The following is a 26275-nucleotide window of genomic DNA, read 5'->3' on the forward strand; positions in this document are numbered from 1 at the left end:
CATGAACTATAGTGTGAAAACTTTTCATCACTATCTAAAGCTGATGCATGTTACTGAACTTAAACTGTCGAGTATAAAGTTAGTATGGTAGTTGATTTTAATACAATGGTAGATACATTCTGAAATAAAACACATATAACAGTGAAGTTTTGGGGGATTTTGGGAAAAATGAACTTTATGGTAACAAAATGTTGAAAATAACTGTGAAATTAAGCAAAACAAGCCATAACACCAATTGGTGAAACAAGTTTTACCCATCCCAACTTCAGTTTTTACTTTGGAAGTGAAAAGTCAATAGAATTAAGAGAGATTTTGTTTTAGAACATCTATAAGGAATGATCAGTGATAACAGAGGTTAATAAATGTTTTAAAAATGACTACTTTAAACTAAAATTCAAGTTTTCCTTTGTCTGAATATGAAATATGCAAGATAAAAAATATGCCATATTAGGATATGAATAAGTAGTTCAATTGTCAAATGACCCGACAAATGTTTTGGCACATTTTATCGCTTGGAAAGTTTTAGTGTATAAGGCATGAGCAATATGTTTTGGCATGATATTTTATTGGCTTGGAAGCTTTCTGTGTAAAGGTCTAGGTTTTCGCGTGATATTTTATTGGCTTGGAAAGCTTTCTGTGTAAAGGTCTAGGTTTTTGCATGATATTTTATTGTCTTGGAAAGCTTTCTGTGTAAAGGTCTAGGTTTTTGTGTGATATTTTATTGGCTTGGAAAGCTTCCTGTGTAAAGGTCTAGGTTTTCGCGTGATATTTTATTGGCTTAGAAACTTTTAGTGTAAAGGACAAGAGAAATATGTTTTGATGTGACATTTTATTGGACTGGAAAGTTTTAGCATAAAAGACATAAGAAATATGTTTTGGTGTTATATATCATTGGCTTGGAAACTTTCAGCATAAAGAGCATGAGAAGTGTGTTTTGGCATGATATTTTATTGGCTTGGAAACTTTAAGTATAAAGATCATGACAAATGTTTTGGTGTTATACATTTATTGGCTTGGAAACTTTTAGTATTAATAAATATACCTCAAACAGGAGAAGACATTGAAAAGTTACAGCTTAATTTTGCTAGCAGGAGTAAACAAGGTAATCATGTAGAAATAATGAACTGACTGTAATCTTAAAGTGCATACATACTTGGGAAGTTTTAATGAATTTGAAAGCTTTAAAACAAAGTGGGAAGTTTTAATGAATTTGAAAGCTTTAAAACAAAGTAGAAAGTTTTACTGAATTTGAAACCTTTAAAACAAAGTGGAAAGTTTTATTGAATTTGAAAGCTTTAAAACATACCTGGGAAGTTTTACTGAATTTGAAAGCTTTAAAGCAAAGTGGGAAGTTTTGCTAAGTTGAAAGCTTTAAAGCAAAGTGGGACATTTTATTTAATTTGAAAGCTTTAAAGCAAAGTATGGTATCAACACAACCTTCCTATCCTTCCAAAAAGTCATTCAGACTATGAAGTCACTATGTAGAAAATTAAAACTGGATACATGTACTAATCCTCAGACCATTTACCAATCAGACATTTTTCTTCATAGTAATAAAGATTGTAGATATTTTTTCACATTTCTTTTGAATCAAAATGTTTCACTGACCTGTGAAGAAAAAAGATTTTCAACTTTACTCAATGACTGATGCTTAAATATCTATTCTAAAATGGTTAATGGAACAAAAAAACTCACAATTACAAGGAATTAAATTCTGGCATGATATTGGTTTTATCTGGTATCATTGTTACTGAATTCCATAACGGATTCAGCAAATGCTAATACCAGCAAAAAACATACACGATTGCAATTCTTACATATAACAAATTCATTTATATTTTCTGATTAAATTTCAAGTTTTCCTGGTAAAGGTGTTGATTTGGTATGTTGGCTTAAGTTAATTATATTCTGTGCACTGCTCTAATCAGCCAATATAAAACAGATGAATGATGGGTTAGACAGCCAACTTCTAAGGTCTATAGAGAAATAATCTCATTTGCCAATCATTGAGTATACAGCATTCCTGTGCAATAAAGCAATTACCACATGTCTGTCAGGTTAATAATTAAAACTGCTCAGATTCAGAACCATATTTTGATTTACATGCAAATTAAAACACAGACCAGCAGATTCTGTCGCAGAGAGAAGTTGAAAAATGTTCTTTGTGAATAAATAAGATGTATTATGCCATGAGAGCATGTCTTTATTTTTCTAACGGGAAAATTTTCTCTTCTATTGGCTTCAGACAATTTCAGGATTGCATGTTTTCGTTAATACTCATGATGCGGAATGAAGTCAGTTGTTTTGGGTGCAGCCTGGGAAAAAAGATAAATAGCAACACACCAAGGCATCTATGCCATATTAAATCTGATACTGACACAGATAGCCAAACTGAAACAGCTTATTCTAAAAAACTGTGCAGTAAATTTAGCAGTAAATGACAGTAATAAAACGATAAAGATAGAAATAAGAACTGGAATAATTAGAATTTATGTAATTTACAAGCTTAATAATTGTAAGAGAGAAAATTCTGAGATTTTGAAAAGAAACAACAAATTGTTTCATCTGCCAAATTTTGAAGAAAAGAAAAGTTGTCAAGAATTAGTAAATTGACAAAATAATGAGACTTGAAGATATGAGGTGAGAATTTCAAACACTAGTGTAATGCCAATGATATGAGATCAGTATGTCAATTCCAGCAATGGTCAATGCAAACTAAATGTAGTTCTAGCGAATGTGAGAATAAATATGGAATACAAACTCTTCTTTTTCTCAAGATCACGGTTAGGCTGACTAAGTGCAAACTCCTTTAGTCACAGTGGTTTAGGATGAATGCAAAAAATTTTTTTTTGCCACATTATATACACCAGTTGTTAATTTAACTCCTATGGCCTGGAATTTCTACTACTGGTTCAATACAAAAGACAAAAACTTTTACCAGAAGCTTTAGTTACACAAAAACAAAACATTTCAAAATCCGCACACATATTTTCAGGAGAAAATTGTCAGTGTTAGGCTTCAAAAAGTTGTCTGAATTCAAAGCTTTGAGCAGTTGAGGTAATAAGCTACTTCCCAAACGTTCACTCCAAACTTTAATGTTAAAAATGCTCTCATCCTTGTCACTGTTGTAACTGACTGAATTAATACCAAAGTCTCAGTGTGCAGTCATCCTTGTCACTGCTGTGACTGACTGAATTAATACCAAAGTCTCAGTGTGCTGTCATCCTTGTCACTGCTGTGACTGACTGAAAGTGATACCAAAGTCTCAGAGTACTGTCATCCTTGTCTCTCTGTTACTGACTGAAATTAATACCAAAGTCTCAGAACGCTGTCATTCGTGTTACTGTTGTAACTGGATGAATTAATACCAAAGTCTCAGTGTGCTGTCATTCTCGTCTCTGCTGTTACTGACTGAAATTAATACCAAAGTCTCAGAATGCTGTCATCCTTGTTACTGTTGTAGCTGAATGAAAGTGATACAAAAGTCTCAGAGTACTGTCATCCTTGTCACCGCTATGACTGACTGAAATACAAAAGTCTCAGAGTATTGTTATCCATGTCATTGCTATGACTGACTGAAAGTGATACAAAAGTCTCAGAGTACTGTCATCCCCGTCACTGCTGTGACTGACTGAAAGTGATACAAAAGTCTCAGAGTACTGTCATCCTTGTCACTGCTGTGACTGACTGAAATTTATATCAAAGTCTCAGGATCAGCTGAAGTTGGCAAGATAAAAGCCATATTTTGATTAGTCAGTTTTCTGGACTTAATACAGAGTTATTGGATATTAACATGATACAACACTAGATCATTGTCTTGGCTTTACATTTTATTAATACTTGTACTTATGAATATCAGATATTATCAAGCTTTCTTCAAGAATTGTGATTTGAGAATATTCTGATGTCAGGATTCCTCATAATTTTCAGTCTTCATATCATTTAGGCCAAGGATCTCATTCTGTTCATAACTTCTCTCGTAGTGAATAATCTTCAATTTCGGATCTTCCTCAGGGGCATTCACATTCTGAAACCAGACCGGGAAAGTCTAAAAGGTAATATCTGCAGAGTGTATAAATACAGTGATATATTAGGAATATTGATTTTATAGTTATACAATATATTAAATCATTAAGCCTGTACTGTAATTCACACAATACAAAATAACAACTAAACATAAACATGTAATTTCTATAACTTATTAACACTTGCAAGTAGATGAAATTATGGAACTAATGTTTCTCATAAAATATCATTTTAGCCATCATAATTCAGCTAGTTTTTAAAGTTATGTATCCTAGCTGATGTGAGCTATTTTTACTTTTATAATGAACTTTTAAAATATGTTTCATGTTTTATACAAAAGGTACCTATTAACCACAGCAACCAAAATGAACATAGCCAAGATACTCCAAACTGATCTTATATTTTTTCCCATCTAGCTTGAAATAACATGTAAATAATATACTCATCAAAATATACTAAAATGATAACAAAATATTTTTTGAGAAGCTCCTTGTGCATTCTGTACTTGAATTTTGTTCCCACAAGGATGAAGAATTACCTGTATATAGCTGTTCCCCGCTGGATCATCCAAAATTAGATGCACACCCAATCTCTTCCCATTTATCATCTTAAAAAAAAAGCAATACAGACACTGAGAAATAATCAGCACAGGCCATAAAAAATCCCACTGCATGTTGCATGGGGCATACTTAACTGTGTTTTGGGCATCAAATATTCTATGAAGTAAACCGATGGGAAAGAACAAGTTCTGATAATACATGTGACATTAAAGAGGTTAAGTGAAATTTAAACGAGCCAATATAAGTATGAATTTCACTTGCCCCTGGGCAAGTAAGCTTATAAAAACATTCTGAAGTCCTGCTGCAACTCATCAAAGACAGATTGAAGATTTACCACACTAGTCATGTGTATACCACATACTACTACAAACATTACAGATGCACATCTGCCATGGTATAATCTGCCAGCAGATCAGGGTCCATGACAGGTATGTCCAACACATGGCCTCTGGTCCAGTCCTTTACATAGTGTAGCACATAACTATGTAGGCAGTACTTTTGAAAATATGCACTTTAAATATGCATAATTAGTGATAAGGAACTATTTCTTGCTCATGCAGCCCACAACCTTAAAATTGTTACCTGTTCAGGTCCACAGCCAAAAAAATTTGGAGGCCCCTGGTCTATGCTGTTAATTTAACTTATTATTTTACGCAAACAATGAGAACCCTGGACTGCTGGCCCATTATTTTCCAAATATCAGAATATTCTAATTGTTGAAGATTAAAAATATACCTATACATCAGTTATCTTAAGTATGCGTGTGTGCACATTTATGTGATGAAACTGCTTACAAATATAGTGGTCCCTCACTGTAAAGCCTCTTAGTATACCACTACCCTTGTTATAATGCAGGTGTGGTCATGGACCCCTTTAATGTGGTCATATTTTCTTTGATCATTCTTGCTTAACATATTTCACTTTGTGCACATGAATCAATTTAAATGCAATTTTAAATCATTAAACAGTAATGTATTTAGGGTGCTACATTGTGGCAATGCTGCAATTTTAGCTCTGATGTGCTCCAGGAATAAAAACCATTGCTTCCAGTAGGGCATGTTCTACCCAAAAGTGTAAATCCCAATTTTGATCAAGAAATGTTTCAAGTAAATTTCAATTCTCCAGATTCCTGAATGTTCGATAAAACATTCCTCAGTTGACTTATCAGCAACTGAATACATCTACATCCCTGCCATGGAATGAAAGCAAACTCTCCAGATTCTTGAATTTTTGATAAAACATTCCTCAGTTGACTTATCAGCAACTGAATGCATCTACATCCTTGACTTATCAGCAACTGAATACATCTACATCCTTGACTTACCAGCAACTGAATATATCTACATCCTTGACTTACAGCAACTGAATACATCTACATCCTTGACTTACCAGCAACTGAATACATCCTTGACTTATCAGCAATTGAATACATCTACATCCCTGCCATGGAATGAAAGCAAACTCTCCAGCTGATTTCTAACTCAAATTTGATTCAGCAAAAGCAAAACAAAGAAGACACTTTTTACTCACTCAGAATCAACTCTTACTGAAACATCTGTCAAAGAAATATAAATTTTGACGATATGAAATAAACATGATTCCATCATTAAAAAGATTATAATCCATAACTTATTTTGTCACCCTTCTAACTTCAGTTGTAAGTAGTTACAAACTGCGACCAGTCTACTCTCCTTCTGATAAGCATTTATGAGTATTGAAGAATGAATCAAACCCCTGAAGGAGTCTGATCAAATCAAATGGAAAACAAACTTTCTGCAGAATGTATGGACTTTCAATAAACAAAGTCAAAAATATTCTTGATAGAACAAATTTTAATTAAAGAGTAACACTGGTCAGCCCAGAATCAACTCTTGCCTGATTATGTGAGCAGTTTTCACTTGCTACTTTGAGTCTGGTGAGTGAATTTTCAATTCTTGCAAATGAATCTTTATGAAAAAAATATCTTGCCATTTTAAAATATGAATAGAGAATGTCATCTGGATATAAAGAAAGGCTTCGGGGATCTCAAAGTGCAATAATCTAATACATACTCATAAAATACAAGTAATATGTCACACCCTTCACTGTATGAACCAGAAGCCAAACATGCACAAGAAACTGATCCAGACTTAACCAAAGTCACTGAAGTATGAAATGGTCAAAGTGTAACTGTCAGTGAAGCATGAAATGGTAAGTGGAATGGTGCTGACCTCATGAAATTATATCTACAAATTACCATGAACATGAAGCCCCATATCCAAGAAACTGACCAGAATGAAAAACTTAGCCCACGTCACAAAAGCATGTATTTTATGTAAAAGTTACATAGGTTTGGTGGAATGACATTGCATCAAGATGCATCTACATACAAAGCTGTATGACTCAGGGGATGACTCATAGTATCTTTATGACTCAGGGGATCACATTATCTGACAAACTGAAGAAAAAACTCAACTTAACCATGGTGTCTAGGATGGAGAGATGGAGGACTGTTGATGACAGGGATAACAATTTTAAAGATTTTAAAGAAGTAAATTAGAGACATATTAGAGAGAAACTACCTCTTTCAGAGCATCACAGATTTTCTGCAGGTTATTAGCCTGACTATGATCAGCACTATCTCCTTGAAGGAAAGGGTTGGTTCCCCCAAGCTGAAAGAGAGATATAAAAAAATTGATGTTCAAATAAATATTGTGATGCATTGCCAAGAGCTACTGTCTTTTGTTGTGTATATTATGCACTCCACTGTGAATGCCATGGACATGTCAGGATCTATACTGTTTGATTCACACTGTTACAGTGTACACTGTTATGATACACACTCTTACAATCTACATTTTGTTATGATTTACAGTATTACTATTTCAAGAAAACAACACAGACTCTGATCCACCTGTATAGTGTGATGGATCTTTGGTCTTCACAGCCAGATTACATTATAGCCTATTTACTTATCTGATTCAAAACAGATTTTTAATAATGTTACCACTTTTCTCGTTTGAAAAAACACTGGGAAAAATTCATACTGCCTTGCTGTCAACTGTCACTTATCCACTGATCATTAAATCTTTTGGGTGCCACTTCTGATGCCCTTATGACAACATTTCTGAAACAACTGTGGTTACTAACTGCATGTGATTCTTCTTGAAACATCATGCCTGTCTGTTAAAAACAGTGTTGCAACCAACTAAACCAACCAAAAAATATTTTTCTATTTCAATTCAGTTCATACACTGGCATCCTCTTTTCCCGTTGCAACTTACAGTGCCTTGCAGGATGGTTCAGACCATCCCTGAGGATCATGTCACATGACCAAGCCAGCAGTGCATTGTTATGACTGTTGGGAGGTCAAAATGGCCCCCCGTGGCTGACTAGATAGTGTTGCACACTTCCTGGTTTTGTGATTCATGTAGCTGATGCCCAAGATCTATGTTTCAAGGTCCCTTAAATCAATGTTTCGCAGTTTTCCCAGCAACCCTGGTAGGCATAAAGTACTACTTAAAAAGATGGGTAAAACATAGGGCAAAATAAGGAGATTTTAGAAAGAAAAATACAGGCAAACTGTACAAATGGTTGCCTGCATTCAGTGGTTACCTGGTCACAATGGCCATTCTAATTTCCCCACAACAAATTTCCCATATAAATGTCATGTAATCAGTGGTCACCTGTCTTCAGTGGTCAGTAGCCATGTGTTTCTTAAACAAGCAGTGGTTTCACTCTGGCTTCTGCAAGGAGTGGCCATGTTTTTCTTAACATAGAGCAAATCAAACACATTTCAAATTAACTGCACAATGGCAGCTGTTGATACGAGAAATGTAGAATATCTAACAACTGGATTTTGATCAAAAAACAAGATTTGACCAAAAATGACTCACCAAACATGGAATGTGGAAAAATGTCTTTTTGGTATAAATTTTTTTTGGCCATGCTAATCTGCTATGTTCCTGGATAAATTGGGACAGTTGGGAGGTAAGCAGCTGGTCTTTGTCGGTACCGAATGAAGGTCTACCATACAGCTAGTCACTGATGTCTATCATACAGCTGAGGTACTTACACTGTCCTCTATATCCAACAGCAGTCCCTCCACAGTTGTAAATTTACCTCCAAGTGTCCCAAAGTCACTTGACAACTCTAACTCTGGAATCTCCACAAAGGAGGTCTCACTCTGAAAGAAAGGCAACAAGAAGTCTGCAGCAAACCTTATTAAGCCTAGAACTACAAGGGGATGCAACTCCGTTTTGCTTCCCAAGTTCTCTTTCAGCTTGGGATCATAAGTAGTGTTTTATATTTTGGATAAATTTTGTGATATTGGACTGCAGAATCATTTGAGCTTGATAGAATATCCATGCACTAGTTTACAACATAAAGCAGACTGAGGATTATAATCCATGTGATTCTTAGATGATTTCAAAACTTAAAAATTTCTGGTATGTAAATATTAAGATAAGGTCATATAATTTAGTAAGTCTTAAGCTGTCAACCCACTGAGATTTATCCATGTATGGTTTATATTTCCAAGTAGCCTTTAATTTACATATAATGCCTGAACTGTTCCACTTCGTAATTTTAGGCACATCAAAATGATTGATACACAGGTTAAGTTCTATCTCAATATTTTGTACATCAGTCACTTGTGTACAACTTAACTTAAATGTACTGGCATAATGGCAAGATTACACCCATATGAATTTAGTCCTCCACTGTAAATAGTATATACATGAAAGAAAATTACTAAAGCAGTAATTTTTATTTGTTTCTCACATTTCAAAATCTTCCTGGCCAGAAGCCTTCTTTACATATGTAAATGTCAACATAAACCCAAATAGGGAAACAATTTTAATGGAGATTGCTGACACGTGACTTATTATATATCTCCCCACTTACAAATGAAGCTATAAACATTTTTTGGAGCACATTAGACTGTTATTTTTATGAAAATATTGTTTTTCTAAACTGTTAGAAAGATCCCTGTGTAGAACTGTATACCCCAAACTCATAAATCCAACATACATCATTTTAAAAAAGTCCATACTTCTATAACACATGGAGAACTAGATTTGTCTTTGTAAAACGTTCATGCCACTGTTGCAAATGACAATGTTACATCTAAAAAACTTACTGATACAAACTAATCAAACATATTTATCATTAAAAAAAATTGTACTTTACTATTTTAGGTGTTTTTTAAATGAACCATGCAAACAATGTTATCATTTAAAAAAGTTACATGTCAAAAGAGATCAAAACAAATTGAAAAAGATTGGAAAATTACTGCAATGGACTGAAAATTTATATATATATATATATATATATATATATATATATATATATATATATATATATATATATATATATATATATATATACATACATACATACATACATACACACACACATCCCCACCAACTTTCATTTCACTATTTCAACTGGTTTATGCATAATTGTGATAATTGTGTTGTATGCAACAAAGGAGTTAAAAGTTCAAAAATGTGCAAACAAGTAACCTAAGTGGGCCAGAGATCATTCACCTAGCCAATAGCTGCCTAAGCAGTTGGCAAAGAAGACTGGGACAGTAAGATGCTTTCTGTAGAATTGTCTCAATGCCATTGACTGCATACATTATCAAAACATCTGACATGAGACACTGTATTTGTTACCTTTATAACATCTCTGGATAGGTCACTTCGATCAGCAATGTGCAATTCAATCCTTGTCCCTTTTGGCTCAGTACCAGCTCCACCCTTCACCTCATTATCACGGTGACCACAAATATCACAGACAGTTGCCATAATGATGACCTCTTTGAAATGAGGAATGTCTTTCTATGTCAAGGTCATGTTATCAAAATGTAACACTTAACATATTTTACAATTTTATCTCAAGTTATTTAATATTTATATCTTTATTTAACAATTTTATTCAATATGAATTAGAATGCACAAATAACCCTTCTAAGTAATTAATTTATTCATAGACTTGAAAATAATCTTTCATACAGGACTGAAATACAATACTTTGAAAAAATACAGCTACAAGGAAAACAAGACTCTCAAATGGACTGATGCTCAACAAGAATTTCCAGTAATTTAAGATCATACATTTTTTTAACTGCTGAGTGTTAACGCCATCTGACATTCTTTTGCAATCAATTTCTTTTCTTAAAATCTGCTGCTGTGGGGAACATAATGGATGTCAGATAGGCACGATTTTCATTTAAGACCAACAAGACATCATATGAAGTTTAGTTTAGTGGAAACCCCATGTTGATGGAACTATTTGTTTGGGCAGAGTAATGATAAGGAGAATTTCAAGAAAGATGACAAGATGGCCATTTTGGATATCAGATTTGTAACAAGACATTATAGGAAATCCTTCAGTGAAAGTAAAATGGGAATATGACCAGCCACTTTGAACATATGGTGCCCAAGACCCAGCATTCATAATATCATGAAGTAGTAGACTGGGCTACTTAAATTACTTAAATTCAGTATCCCAGACATACCATTCATGATATCATGTAGTAGTCCAATGGCTTACTTAAATTCAACATACAGTATCCCAGACATACCATTCAGGATATCATGTAGTAGTCCAATGGCTTACTTAAATTCAACATACAGTATCCCAGACATAACATTCATGATATCATGTAGTAGTCCAATGGCTTACTTAAATTCAACATACAGTATCCCAGACATAACATTCATGATATCATGTAGTAGTCCAATGGCTTACTTAAATTCAACATACAGTATCCCAGACATACCATTCATGATATCATGTAGTAGTCCAATGGCTTACTTAAATTCAACATACAGTATCACATACATACCATTCATGATATCGTTTAGTAGTCCAATGGCTTACTTAAATTCAACATACAGTATCACATACACAGAATTAATGCATAAAAAGGATACCGACAGACTTCATGTTGGTCGGACAAGGTGCATTGCATTTTGGACAATTTGTTTGAAAAGTTGCAACCTGGAAAGTAATATTTTACATGTTTAGATCACTGTAATATTTTGGCACTTGACTAGTTGAAAGGTCTGTGACAGATTGGTCTACTCATTAACACAGCCTTTTCAAAAAGAGTACTTTTTTGTTTGTATATTAATATCCATTTTATTACTGTAATGTACTGATAATCCCCATTCATAATTGCAACTTATGATGTTCTGAAAGAACTATGTGGACATTTTTGGGTCAACTTTAAGTGAAGCACAATGCTACAATAGCGTTGTGAAATATTGCTGCTGATATAAAAATCTAATGGATGCCAAATTACTTATACATAACAGAGGTTGAAAACTCAAAAACACCACTCACACAATCAACCAAGTACTACAGAGTTTCACTTGCCTAGAATAAACACTCAACTAATACAGAAATATAAAACTGATAATGTTAAAGACCTAAACTGAAACTGAGTAAAAAGTTCATTTCCAGAACTTACTGTGGCCATTACAGCACCATTTGTAAGTAATTACAAACTGACACCAGTCTGCTCTGCATCTGTTAAGAGATTATTAGTCCTAAAGGGTGAAAAAAAATTAAAACACTTCTAAGATGTTGATCAAAGTAAAAGGAAAACAAACTTCTGGTAGAGAGTGTGGACATTCACTTAATAAAGCTGGCAATATTCCTGAAAGAACATATTTTTCATTAAAGAGGAACACTTGTCAGACCTGAAAGAACACTTAATCAATAGAGTGACTGGAAAATTCAATCAGCTTCTAGAAATTTGCACTGACCATTTTACGTTTTCAACCCTGCATATTCATAATTTTGACCCTGTCCCCTTTCATTGTTCACAGATTATCCTGCATCAACATCATAATTTACACATAAATGATTGGAGTGAATAAAAAATACTAAATGGATGAATTTTCAGTTTCAAGAGTAAAACCACATCAAAAGAAAAAAAAAAGAAAATAGTAACTGACCGTGTATCTTTAAAAATATTTTTAAAAGCAGTGAACACTGTATTTTTGTCCTTGTTAATTTTATCTTATTTACCATACCTCATCCTTAGCAGTAAATGGTTTGTTGTCATGGTCAGTGCTTTCCTCTTCTTCCTCCTCCTGAAAGTCACAAATTTTGCAATGAACAGCAGTTTTCTTTCAATCAGAAAAAAATGCATTTATTGTAATTTTGCAAAGGGACCAAGGCACTAGTTTTAAACTGCAGCATAACAATTATTGCTATACGATTAAAAAATATATTACTGTATACATTGCGCTAAAAATTGGTACATCTGATAGTCTGCCACAAAATGAAGGCCACTGTTTGTACAGACTAAATTCTATCAATGCTGAAAATATTTTTGAGTAATATATATTTTTGCATAATTTAACAATTCAACTTGAATAATTTCAGTAAAGGTTGCCACAACCACAATATTATTATAAGCTCATTTTTTCCTCCATTAACTTTAAATTGTCAGACTCATCTCCATACTGCTCTGCTTCATACCAAACAACATGTGTCTAAAAATAGTATTGTGTTTTAGGATCTAACATTTATTGTAAACAATATACACTCATGTAACAGATGCTGGAACTTTTGATTTATTCGAGTTGTCTTTAGATGAACTAAACAAGCTGTCTGACCCAGTTTGGAAGTAGAGATGATAAAGATGATGATGTGGATGTGTTCATCGAGTCACAAAAGAAACTTTCAACCACGATAAAACTGAACATGATACATGTATCTGCAATGTCCAGCGATAACAAGCATCAGACTTGCAGTATTGAAAATACAGTTCTGATCATTTAAACACTTATATTGGAGAAATCTTCATATCGATTCACAAATGAAATGGTTCTTTGGTCCACAAAAATAGCACCAAAAGGCCTAATAAGGCCAATCCCATCTCCCTTGGAAATGTCCCATTTACAAATCAGTCAAAGCAATAAAGTTTGTAAAACAAACGCAACTGAAGCCAGGTTTTGGTGGAAAACAAGAACATCTGAGCCAATGAGCCAAAATGACAAAAAAGCCTTATTTTCTTCTGGCAAAATGGGCTGTCACAGCCCAGCTGCATTGCAAGTTTCCTAGTTTTATTTTTTTGAGAAAATATTTGGATTTCTAGTACAGGTTATGTGAATTGCTGGGGTCCTTCAAACAAGAAGTATGCAAGTGACAAGGCATAAAAATATGTCACATATAGCTTCTAATAACAAAATTTATACTTACCTTTATGTAACATAAATTTCCTAAAAATGTACTTTCTTATTTCTGATAATCTGAATTAAGGTACATGGGTTCCAAAAACTGATCCATTGCTTGATGCTGTACTACAATTTAGACTAAATTTCCAACACAAATCAAGACGAGAATTTACTGCATTACAAAATGAAATGAATTTGATGTTCCCTAACAAACAATATATAATCCTGCATCTTCTTGAGCATCAGTTAAATGAATTTCATATTGTTTTCCATCATATGGTTTCAAACTGTCAATTACAGAACAGAAACACATGTGCTTGCATCAAGGCCAGTCCCTCCAGTCACAAGCACATCATATGAAATTGACACAGCTATTAAATAGTCCATCACAACTAGAAGAGCATAACTTAGTTGGATTAACAGAATAACAAAATCCATCCAAATCGAACTGACTGGAAAATTTGTTTCAAGATGCAATCATTCTGTATATGATTCTAATTTTCAATTTTAAGCAGACAAAAATGACAGACCACATAATACGCTGCCAAGTTCAAAGGTTGCTGGGAAATGCTATTTTTATGAATATTGTTACTATATATGTTTAACTATGCTTGTGTATTTACTTGGAAACAAGCAGACATTCAATTACTTTGTTTCCTGTAGTGTGTTCTTTTTATTATTCAGTTTTATGAACAAAGTGCAGAATGAGTATATAATAAAATGGGTTACTACATTTGTATGGGAAAATGTCGACTCATTTTTGTTTTAGTTATGCTGCACTTCAAACATAATGGCATATAGCTAAGAAAAACCCATTCATATTTTCCCATACAAACATATTAACCATTAAATATATAATGACACATCTGTATAGTTTTACTGAAGAAGCAAATTATCTATCTGTTTGTCTGTCTGTCTGTCTATCTATATATCCCCTCAGAAATATTTCCTTTCTATATTTTGAAACAAAAGTGATGAATTTTAAAACCATGATCATATTTTTTGTTTATACCAAAGTAACCAGATAATGATGTAAAGATTTGTCAAATTAGGGTTATTTTATTTTCAAACAATGTACGGAAATAAACTTTTTTATTATGAAAGTAGATAAGCTCATGTCAACAACTCCTCTTATTATTTCTTACAGTGCTTAAAAAATGGCACGAAGGACTCGATTGTCGAAGTATTCAATGAAAGTGAATTATTTACATAAAACTCACTGAAACGTGAAACATGGATCAAATGGCGCAACTATTGTTAATCTTGTCACAGCCAAACATGGAGTGACTTTGTATTTGAAAACTCATTATCTTCAATATTCACACTGTTTAATGACACCATTCAAATTAGAAAAAAAAATAACCAGTGGATTCTATCCCATCAGAGTAACATCATGGCATCATCCAACTTTTTTACAAAATGTCAAACTTACCTGATACTTTCGTGCACATTATGAATGAAATTATAATGAAGTTAAGTAATATTTAATTAGTTAATAAAACAGTATATTTATTTAAATACGTGCAATGAAATTTGGTAACTGATGCTAATAATAAATGAAACTATGTTATAAACAGGTTATTGTATATGTACTGTCATATTTTGACTTGTTTTGGCACAGATGACTTGTGTACTGTCTGAGACACAGACTTGTTTTGGAATAGCTGACTTGTGTAGTCTTAACTCTTGAGGACTTGTTGTTTTGGCATAGTCAACTTGTAAGCTTGACCAGTACACCCATAAGTGTTTTATTATGTTACTCACTCTAACTTTTACTTCACTAATTTTTTAAGGTGTAATGGGGGCGCTCACCAGTTATTATGTACTTTTGAGAGAGTGACATATGTAAGGTGAAGTTGTTTGCATTTAAAACATGCACAGTGGAGAGAATGTTGGCATACCTCTATGCTACATTAACGTAATGTGGATAATATTTCTTTGGATATTGTACTTTTGGAAATTGTACACAATTTAAACACACTGCTAACTAAAATGACTGCTCTCTTGTGCTAAAAAGTCAGCGTGAATTAGTCTAAAGTACACTATACATAGCAGCTATTAAAATAGGGAAAATGAATTTTGCCAGACTAGATATACCAGCTTCTGAAAGTGCAATGAATGAATTACCAAATATATAAAATGTAAAAAAAGTTATCAGCTCTTTTTTTATACATTTTACCTCTGAAGTTCAGGAAGTGAAAAGGACCAAGTGGAGCTAGCACTTTTTTGACAGGTGCACATCTGTAGTAAGGCCAAGCTGTATACTCTATAACCCATAGTACACCCATCAATCACACACCAAAATAAAGGGAATTAAAGGTTCTTTGAATTATAGCTAACATATACAAGGTCTTTTTAAATAGCCAGTATAACCAGTGAGGAAAGCCAGGGAAATTCTTTTTCTTTAAAATCCTAACCCTATGCAAAATACGAAACTGTAGAGCGCCACCAATGAAGCTAAATATAATGATCTATAGTATATCTGTCTTGATATTTGCTATCAAAGAACTTACAGCTACAGATACTAAAGTATGTCACACCTGTTTGATTTGTGTACTATGTTCTGCCATTAAGATGTTTCCGAGCAACACTTCATAAAATAATCAATTTTCTTGGTCAACCTGCAAATATTGGAAATTTGCTAGAACTATGACATTATTGAAATAGGACAAAATGACGTCAATGTGACAATCTCTGTTCCAGCATTTACCTCGTACCTATGCTTTATTCTCCCTACTCTGCAATAACAATGATAAATTAGTGTCTATTTAATCTTATTTTCAGATATAAATGAAAATAGAACCATTTTATAAATTCAGTTACATGATAACTTATGGTTATCTTTTCAAAACTTGCAGATCCTTCTTCAGTGACGAGTCTTATTTGCTATAATGTAATCAGACATGTTGAAAGCTTTGTTGTCAAACATGGCAGACTTTATGATGCAGATGGCATGGCTCAAAACTGCCCTTCTTGGAGGTTAATGATCTGGATTCTTTTCAAAGGGATTATTCAGTATAATAAAAATTATACGAACCTTTCGTCTTCTGCTAAAGATATCTTGAAACTCAAAGTTCTGAGTTTTAGAACTGTTGTGTTCAAAAAAATGTTTTTCAGACACATACCCAAGGGGCTATGAAAACAACCACTTGCCCTGACATAAGATCCATTTGCCTGAAATGGCCATATTTCTTTAAATAATGCTGATATTGTTATAATTTACTTAAAATAATATACAAATGCATTGATTTAACTAATTTTCTGAGTGAAATTACATCTCATAATAGTATGAATTTCTGCCTGCCACAGTACTGAGCTGATTTGATTTCAATAAAGGCACTGTTTTCTCAATGTCCTCAGGTAAACCAGTTCTCAGAAGTTCGTTTTCGGAATGCTGCAAAAATCTACATGTTTCTCGATCAAAGCTTAACATAGAAATTAAGTTAAAGGGGCACTGATCCTATTTTATGACATCAATCAGTATAATCCAAATCTCTAAATTTCAGAATTAGCTCAAATCACAGTACTGTGAACTTGTCATGATTACATAAAAGACTCCCTCCATATCAATAGAACATGTGGCCATCAACGTTTTTGAACTACATGTAAATGGATTATATTACAAAGCAAATATTCCCATTCCTTTAAGGTAAAACATTATAGTACAGGCTTTTTAAAAGTTGCTAATCCCCTAATCTTAGTTTAACTGTCAAATAGTTGCATAGGTACCTCTCAATATATTTAACCACTGATGTATTATCAAGTCACTGTGAGCTAGGGACAACTTAAAGAAGCTTTTATTATTATATTACAAATGATACACAATTGGTCATAAAAATTTAGACCCAGATCAGCTGTTGTTTAATGTGCCAGCATATAAGGGTTTACCCGTTTGCACTGAAATAATAAGTGGTCCCTTGCTAAAACACTGTTCAGATGAGCCACAAAAGTGTACCAGGATATATGTGAGGTCACCTTATAATGAGGTATATGATGGAATCCATGATCATACCCATGTTATATCAAGGACCATGTTATACTGAAGTGTTTTATTATGGGATCCATTACATTACCCATGTTATATCAAGGACCAAGGTATAATGATGTGTTCTATAATGGGATCCTTGACCATGCACCTGTTCTATCAAGGACCATGTTATAATCATGTATTTTATAGTGTCATCCATGACAATACCTATGTTATGTCAAGTACCATGTTTTATTGTGGTACTGTATAGTGAGAGAGCACTATACAACTATAAGCACAGATCCTGATATGCCTGTGTATTATGCAATAACAGAACAGGTCTAAAGTTTTGCAGTTAAATGTATGTTGCCAAAGGATAAATACATTAGAAGGACTTACATTGCCAAGACCAAGTGCTTCGTTCTGTGCCTCATTTCGCTTGTAACTCTCCGCCTTCAACTGAGGGTCCTTATCAGGTGCCAGAGTGATAGAGTTAAGGAATCGTCTCAAAACATAAAGTTAATATGTCTCATTTTATACTGGGACAATTAAAAGAATCAAATCTGCATGTAATGTAATGCAATTTCAACATAACTGGGACATTATATATAAAAATTATACATGAAGTACAGTCAGAACCAAATGAACTGATTGTTTGACATTTCATTAAATATTATCTCTGGTTCCACATAAAACAAAAAATGAATATCACACAGTGTTCATGAATTATCCCTTCTTGCTATTAACATGAGAATTTGTCCACAGAAAATGTGCATATATTCTTCACAGTTTAATTCTTATGTAATTTTCATCAATCTTTAAGTAATACCACTTTTACATTTATTTTTCATACTACTTTATACTCCAACTACTTTATTTTGAAATTTCATAAATACATTATCAAAATATAACAATATCTGATAAAAAAATCCCATGTGAAAAGGAGGCAACCATACATAATTTTATTGGAACCTATCACCATGCATGCCTGCTGCCTTGTTTACTCTTAACCAATCACCATGGATGCCTGCTGCCTTGTTACCTCAACCTATCACCATGCATGCCTGCTGCATTGTTTACTCTTAACCAATAACCACGCATGCCTGCTGCCTTGTTACCTATCACCACGCATGCCTGCTGCATTGTTTACTCTTAACCAATTACCATGCATGCCTGCTACCTTGTTACCTCAACCTATCACCATGCATGCCTGCTGCCTTGTTGACTCAACCTATCACCATAAATGCCTACTGCACTGTTTACTCTTAACCAATCACCAAGCATGCCTGCTGCCTTGTTGACTCTCACCCTATCACCATGCATGCCTGCTGCCTTGTTGACTCTTAACCTATCATCATGCATGGCTGCTGCCTTGTTTACTCATAATCTATCACCATGAATGCCTGCTGCCTTGTTGACTCTTAACCTATCACCATGAATGCCTGCTGCCTTGTTGACTCTTAACCTATCACCATGAATGCCTGCTGCCTTGTTGACTCTTAACCTATCACCATGCATGCCTGCTGCCTTGTTGACTCTTAACCTATCATCATGCATGCCTGCTGCCTTGTTGACTCTTAACCTATCATCATGCATGGCTGCTGCCTTGTTTACTCGTAATCTATCATCATGCATGGCTGCTGCCTTGTTTACTCGTAATCTATCACCATGCATGCCTGCTGCCTTGTTGACTCTTAACCTATCATCATGCATGCCTGCTGCCTTGTTTACTCATAATCTATCACCATGAATGCCTGCTGCCTTGTTGACTCTTAACCTATCAAAATGAATGCCTGCTGCCTTGTTGACTCTTAACCTATCACCATGAATGCCTGCTGCCTTGTTGACTCTTAACCTATCACCATGAATGCCTGCTGCCTTGTTGACTCTTAACCTATCACCATGAATGCCTGCTGCCTTGTTGACTCTTAACCTATCACCATGCATGCCTGCTGCCTTGTTGACTCTTAACCTATCACCATGAATGCCTGCTGCCTTGTTTACTCTTAACCTATCACCATGAATGCCTGCTGCCTTGTTGACTCTTAACCTATCACCATGAATGCCTGCTGCCTTGTTGACTCTTAACCTATCACCATGAATGCCTGCTGCCTTGTTTACTCTTAATCTATCACCATGAATGCCTGCTGCCTTGTTTACTCTTAATCTATCACCAAGCATGCCTACTGCCTTGTTGACTCTTAACCTATCACCAAGCATGCCTGCTGCCTTGTTTACTCTTAACAATTGTGGGTTAAATCAGTCTCAAAACAGATTGTACTTGCATTTTATTAAGTTATGTTATAGTCATCACATGCATGTAATTATACCTTCTATACCAAGCTTGTTAAACCTGAATGGCTAAAAATATATGTTTTCCAGTATGTAACATACAATTGCAAACTGTTCTAACATTCCTATCTTTCATCAAATTTTCATGAAAGTTTTGTCATGAAAATAAAATTTGTTTCTTCTAATGTGGTTATCATTTTCCAAAGACAGGACATAATATGAAAGAATATACTTTGCATTATTTTAGTGCTAATATTAGTTGTGGTTAATTCCACTCCTCCTGTCAGTACAGTGGTTTAGAATAAAGGATATGGATTCTCCACAAAGCTATTTCCACTGGGGTCATCAAGTACCTGAAAAGTACAAGCAACTTTTGAATTAAGAATACATGTGCATGAAGCGTTAGATTATTTTACTATCTGAAAAACAGCTATTATTTAAATTAATAAAACCATATAATAATTTTCATACATGCGTGTAATTACTTCTTATAATAACACAAATGATTATGTGGTTTTGGTATAAATAAAACGTTGGGTTTTTTTCATGATGGGATTAATAGAATCTTGTACCAGTGATCAATTCAAATAATTTAAATCGCCTTCTTAGCAAAGCTCACAAAAATAGAAAATATTAGACACACTTCATCAATTTCATTTGAAATGAGCACTCATTGTAAGATTATGAACTGTATATACTTGCTTACAAGTCCAGGCAAACTGCAAACAACAAAGATCCATATCTGCCCTAGCACAATGTGCCTGCAGATCAAGGTCTATGTTGTTTGTTGTACTGATTACTCCTAACAAACTGCACATAATGCAATGGCAGATCTGGGTCTGTGAAGTTAGCAGCTGGAGTCATCTTATAGGTGAGTATATACAGTATATCTTTTAAATGTTGTTGCTGTTGTTATAGGGTTTAACACCATTTTTCAGCACAAAATAGGCTATAGATGGCGGCCAGTATAAATGGTGGAAGAAGAAACCAGGAAAACTCATTAAAGAACCACTGACCCATGTGAAGCTACTGCCAAGCTTTCTCATGTACCCACATTGGCCGAGCCCAAGACTCGAACCCATGCAGACAGAGCTTTTAAATGTTACAAGTGAAGACAATAAGACAAAGGAATCTACAGGCAACTGTGCATTATGTTGTCTCTATGTCGAAGAATGAGATTATTACACTGAAAAATAAGCTTTAAGTTGCTTTCCCTTGAAAAACAGATGAGGTAAATTTATATGTTGGTGGCTGTGCCAGTGAAAAATAGCTAAAAAATTATGTTCAGAAATTAACATTGTTATCAAGAAAAGACATGGGTAATTCTGAAAATTCCCAATCTACCATTTGTTTCATAAGTACTGCATATACTCAGTTATGAGTCCAACTGCAAACCGCACACCCCAGATTTGCCATCACATTATGCGTAAGTTGATCTTGGTCTGGTCAGTTTGTTAGATGTAATTAGTACAACAAACAACACAGGCCCTGATCTGCAAGCACATTAAGCTAATGCGAATCTGGATCTTGTTGTTTGCAGTCTGACTCGACTTACAAGCATGTATATACAGTAAGCTTGAAAATGAACTAGGATGTTGTTCATATCTAACATGTATCAACATGTGTGGACTGTTTGCACCTAGGCAAAATAAAATGTGCAAGTGCACCATCCACCTGATTTGTTCATTGCATTGAACAGTCAAACTAATTTTATTTTGCCATGTCTTTTAGTGACTTGATGAAAAACATTGGCTGCAATAATGGTTAACAATCTTAACTGTTGATGCATTCACATCACACCCTCACATCTTTATTAAAATCAACAAGTATGTCATTACATTTTCCAATACATTTTACCTATAATTATTTTTCAAATTTCTGATAAAGTTCCTTATCCCACCTACTCAAATATGACCATAACTGGCCAAGAGTAGCCATGCAAAAAAGGGAACAGTATTAAATGTAATACTGAATTAAACTGGACTATTTATATGTACGATATCAGCTACAATCATATTACTGATTGTCAACATGTTCTTGTATGACAGCCATCATAATGAATCTATTAAAATTACTTTAGAGCAATTTATTCATTTTCATTTTTATTTTCTAATGATCAACAATATTAAATATTAATTACGAAATAATATTTAATATTAGTATGAATTCTTACTGAATTTTTTAAGGTATGGCGTCAAGGTCTAAACTGCTAAGAACAACGTCCTTACTTTGTCACTCTGATATGGGTTCCTGATATTGTCATGTGACCTCAGCTAACCAATAGATGCTTTTCCTTCTCAGTTCTAGATTATTAAAGAGTTAACCAAGCAACACAGACAAAATTCGAGAACCTACATACTGAGCCCAAGATCAAAGCAATGTTGTAAAACATGTGACCCTGACTCCAATGTCAAAATGTTTATCAAGCATGTTGCAAAGTCAACTGCCTTAGCTTCAAAATGATTCAGTCAAAGAAAATCCATGATAGGGTTAAGGAAATATAAGCAAATGAAAAAGCAGGTGAAAACCTTACCCAAAACCTTAATGCAAATTTTTAACAACTGTGGCCTTCACTCCAAAGTCAAATGGGCCAAAAAAGGATGTCACAGAATGAACAACTGTAGCTCAATAATGATTCATTAAATAAATAAAGAACATTGATCAAGGGGTTTAGGAAATAAAAGCAAATGAAGAATCTGTAGTGAAAAACTTAATGCAAAGTTTCAACAACTGTTACTTTCATTCCCAATCAAAGGGGCAATCAAGCATGTCAAAGAAAGAACTTTCTTAGCTTGATAATAATTAATTAAATATATGAAGAACATCCATTGAGGGGTTTAGGAAATAAAAGCAAACAAAGAAACTTTAGCCAAAAGATTAATGCAAATCTGTGACTCTGACCTTGACCCCAAGTTAAAAGAGGTGAGCATGTGTGTCAAGCTATAAATTGTCTTAAAAATTCACACATACACATACACATACACACACACACACACACATATGCCATACACAGCAAACTCTTTATGTATGCTCTGATTAACATCTTTAACAATTAGTTAACTAACATTCTTTTGCAAATATGCATCTATTGGCTAGTACCAGTTCCACCCTTTAAATGCCACTTTGTAATTTTTCCTTCACAACCAATAAGCACATTTTTCTTTTTCTACAATGATCAGTTCACTTTTTGAACTTGAGCATGCATGTAGTACTAACCATGGTGAAAGGAGATGCTCCTGCCTTGAGATTATTCAGCTTCTCTAAAAACGTGTCAATCTTTGATGCAACATCAGGAGCTTGAATCTGAAGAAGAAAAAAATCCCAAATGAACCCGAGCTGTATACAAATTTTTGAAATAAATTTTACATGTATGAAAAAATCCAACTCTTGATTAAGATATCAACAAAAGTCCACTTAAACAACAGATGCTCTAATACCCCCCCATGTATGAGTGAATTTACAACAAGATTTTCAAGATCAGTGTCATATCCATTTCTTACTTCAGAAGAAAATGTAAAAGTTATTCGACTGAATGACTGTCGGGAGTGTTGCAAAAACATTTAATGACGGAAAGACTCAAATAAGCAACATCAAAACAGATAAGGAGAATATTCTGTGCAGTAGTGGGAAAATGGAGCAAAGGGAAAGAGAATGATTCTAAATGCCAAGTGATATTTGTACCAAGATTTAAATCACAAGATTTTTTTCTGTTTTTGCATTGTGCATGCCATCTCACTCATACTTAAGTATTAAGAACTATTAATGTATCTTCACGTGAAATAAGTCTATCCTTAAGACGAGAACCTTTGATAATTAATGTTACTTTTAAATGATATATTAAATGCTTTGAAGTTACATGTAGCTTTCATACTATATACACATGGATACACTTATCACAAATATAGCCCCCATGTAAAAAGTCCACTCCTCTTATAAGGCCACTTTCCCAGCACAGAAGGGGTGACCTAATAAGAAGGGATCAACTGTGGTGAAGTTGTGATATATATATATATATATATATATATATATATATATATATATATAATTGAGTGTGTGTGTGTTTGTGAGATTTGGATTTTTAACGTAGCTTTAACAATTTTTCAGTCATATCGCTACGATGTCTGCAGTGTGGCAGTTTATAGTGATGTCTAGCACTGGAGCATCATGTTGCAGACATGTAGCGTGATGTCCCACCCAGTCACATTATTCTGACACCAGGCCAACCAGTCCTAACACTAACCTCGCAATGCTGAGCGCCAAGTGGGGAAGCTGTTAGTACCATTTTTGCAAGTCTTTGGTATGATTCGGTTGGGGTTCAAACCCACAACCTCCGCATCAGAGGCAAAAATCCTAACCACTAGGTCACCAGAGCGGTATATATATAATTGAAACAAAAAAACACAACACAAATGCCAATAAATATGCACCACACACACCATGCATGTGTAAGATAATAGCATTCCTTAGATGTGAGTAAAAAATAATTAAGATGTTTTCAGCCTTATATAAATATAGCAAGGGTTATTGTTGTTTCATTTTCAGACCTGTGCTTAACTTAGAACAAGGCTTAAACATTTACCAAAACTTACAAACCTACAGACATTTGATTGAAATGATGCCTATTATCAAAACAATTCTAAACCTTTCCCACAATCTAACCCTTAGGCTTACTGAACATCTGACTGCTTTCATGAAATCGATAAAATACATTGTTCAGCTGGCAACTGCTTTATTTTCTTTATGTCTTCTACCTCTTATTAGGATGAGATTCAGTTTGTAATATATGTCAGTGTCAAATATATATATATATATATATATATATATATATATATATATATATATATATATATATATATATATATATATGAGAATGAAATTTTACCTACTGCCTGGACATGTACATACAGTAGGATGTTTTCTATGATCTACGAAAATTATGCCATGACTTTCAAACATGAAAATGTTGTTTTTCTTTTCTTCAAGACTAAAAAAATTACAATAAAACGTTATATTAACTAACATATGTTTCAAAGGTAAGTAATGAAGTTCAAAGAACTTTTATCAACATTATTTGTGAAAAAAACTGATGTGCAACATTGTATAATGTGCACTATAGTCAATTCCTGTCAATGTCTGCTTTTTCCAAGTAATGTCACATTCCAAGTGATGTTACATTAGCTGACATACATATATTAAGAATTAAAAAATATTAACAGGAAAATTCCACCAAACAGTCTTTTTCAGCTGAGATATGGAAATTAAAAACTGAACAGATAGTTCCTACATCATCATCAGCTACATGCAAATTTGTTTACATGTTTACTGAGTTTGTAAACATTGATGGGTAGCAAAATGAATTAAACCATTTACAGGTAAAATCATTACAGCTCAGAAGACAGCAAGGCACTGATACCTTTTAATGGTTTCAACAGCAGTGTTTCATTCATCAATAATGTTACAATTTTTGAGTGTAAGTTTTGGAAAATCATACAACGCTGTACTGATCATGTGTTACTGTACATAATGTACCTAGCGTCAAGTTCTCAACATTATTAACTCCCTTTATGATCTCTTAAGGGAAGATGTCATTTTAACTCTACCCTCAAGATCCCAACTTAAGTTCAGCAAAATATATGCAAACCAAAACCCCAAGAGAATATGTATTTACCCGTCTCTGCTCCTGGTTCTGTTCAAGTCCCTGAATTGCTTTATCAAGTATTCCTTCCACTGTAGTTAGTGCTTTAACAAAGATAAAACATTAAATGTATGTAACACTGTTTCCTAATTATAACAGCAAGTACCATATATATACTTGCCTGTAAGTCTAGTCCAACTGAAAACAACACAGACCCTGATCTGCTGTCACATAATGCTCTTGCAGATCAAGGTTTCTGTTGCCTGTTCTACTGATTACTCCTAAGAAACTACACAGACCCAGATCTGTCAGTGCATTATGTGATAGCAAGACCTGGGTCTATGCTGTTTGCAGTTAGATTCCAGATAAAAGTGGATATAGCATATGTCTAGATCTGGGTCTGTGTACTCTGCAGTTGCAATCAACTAGTCTAATAAAGGCATATATACAGAACGTAACATAATGAGCTATGTTTACTAAATACATGCAATCCATTTACAAACATGGATACAGCAAAATTTGCAACAACACAAAAAATCATGCCAATATCTTTTCTGTGATCTATAGATATACTAAAGACTTCTGATAATGACAATTTTAAGTGTATCAATTTTAAAAC

General features: G+C 33.9%; 1 protein-coding gene across 1 annotated transcript in view; it reads right to left on the bottom strand.

The window, feature by feature from the left end:
- Window positions 1-3812: 3812 nt before the first annotated feature.
- The window catches only part of LOC149794414 (zinc finger protein ZPR1-like), a 36834-nt gene continuing 14371 nt past the window's right edge, over window positions 3813-26275 (bottom strand). The window contains exons 4-14 of the mRNA XM_089968610.1: window positions 25690-25760; window positions 23238-23324; window positions 20334-20374; window positions 18129-18213; window positions 12614-12673; window positions 11507-11573; window positions 10244-10404; window positions 8641-8751; window positions 7148-7237; window positions 4565-4633; window positions 3813-4027 (exon numbers count right to left, since the gene is read on the bottom strand). Of these exons, the coding sequence (XP_089824736.1) occupies window positions 3908-4027; window positions 4565-4633; window positions 7148-7237; window positions 8641-8751; window positions 10244-10404; window positions 11507-11573; window positions 12614-12673; window positions 18129-18213; window positions 20334-20374; window positions 23238-23324; window positions 25690-25760 (962 nt within the window). The 3' untranslated portion in view covers window positions 3813-3907. The remainder of the gene's footprint in view (window positions 4028-4564; window positions 4634-7147; window positions 7238-8640; window positions 8752-10243; window positions 10405-11506; window positions 11574-12613; window positions 12674-18128; window positions 18214-20333; window positions 20375-23237; window positions 23325-25689; window positions 25761-26275) is intronic.

Source organism: Sinohyriopsis cumingii, chromosome 8 (assembly GCF_028554795.1).
Source record: "Sinohyriopsis cumingii isolate HCF-2022 chromosome 8, ASM2855479v2, whole genome shotgun sequence".
NCBI lineage: Eukaryota > Metazoa > Mollusca > Bivalvia > Unionida > Unionidae > Sinohyriopsis > Sinohyriopsis cumingii.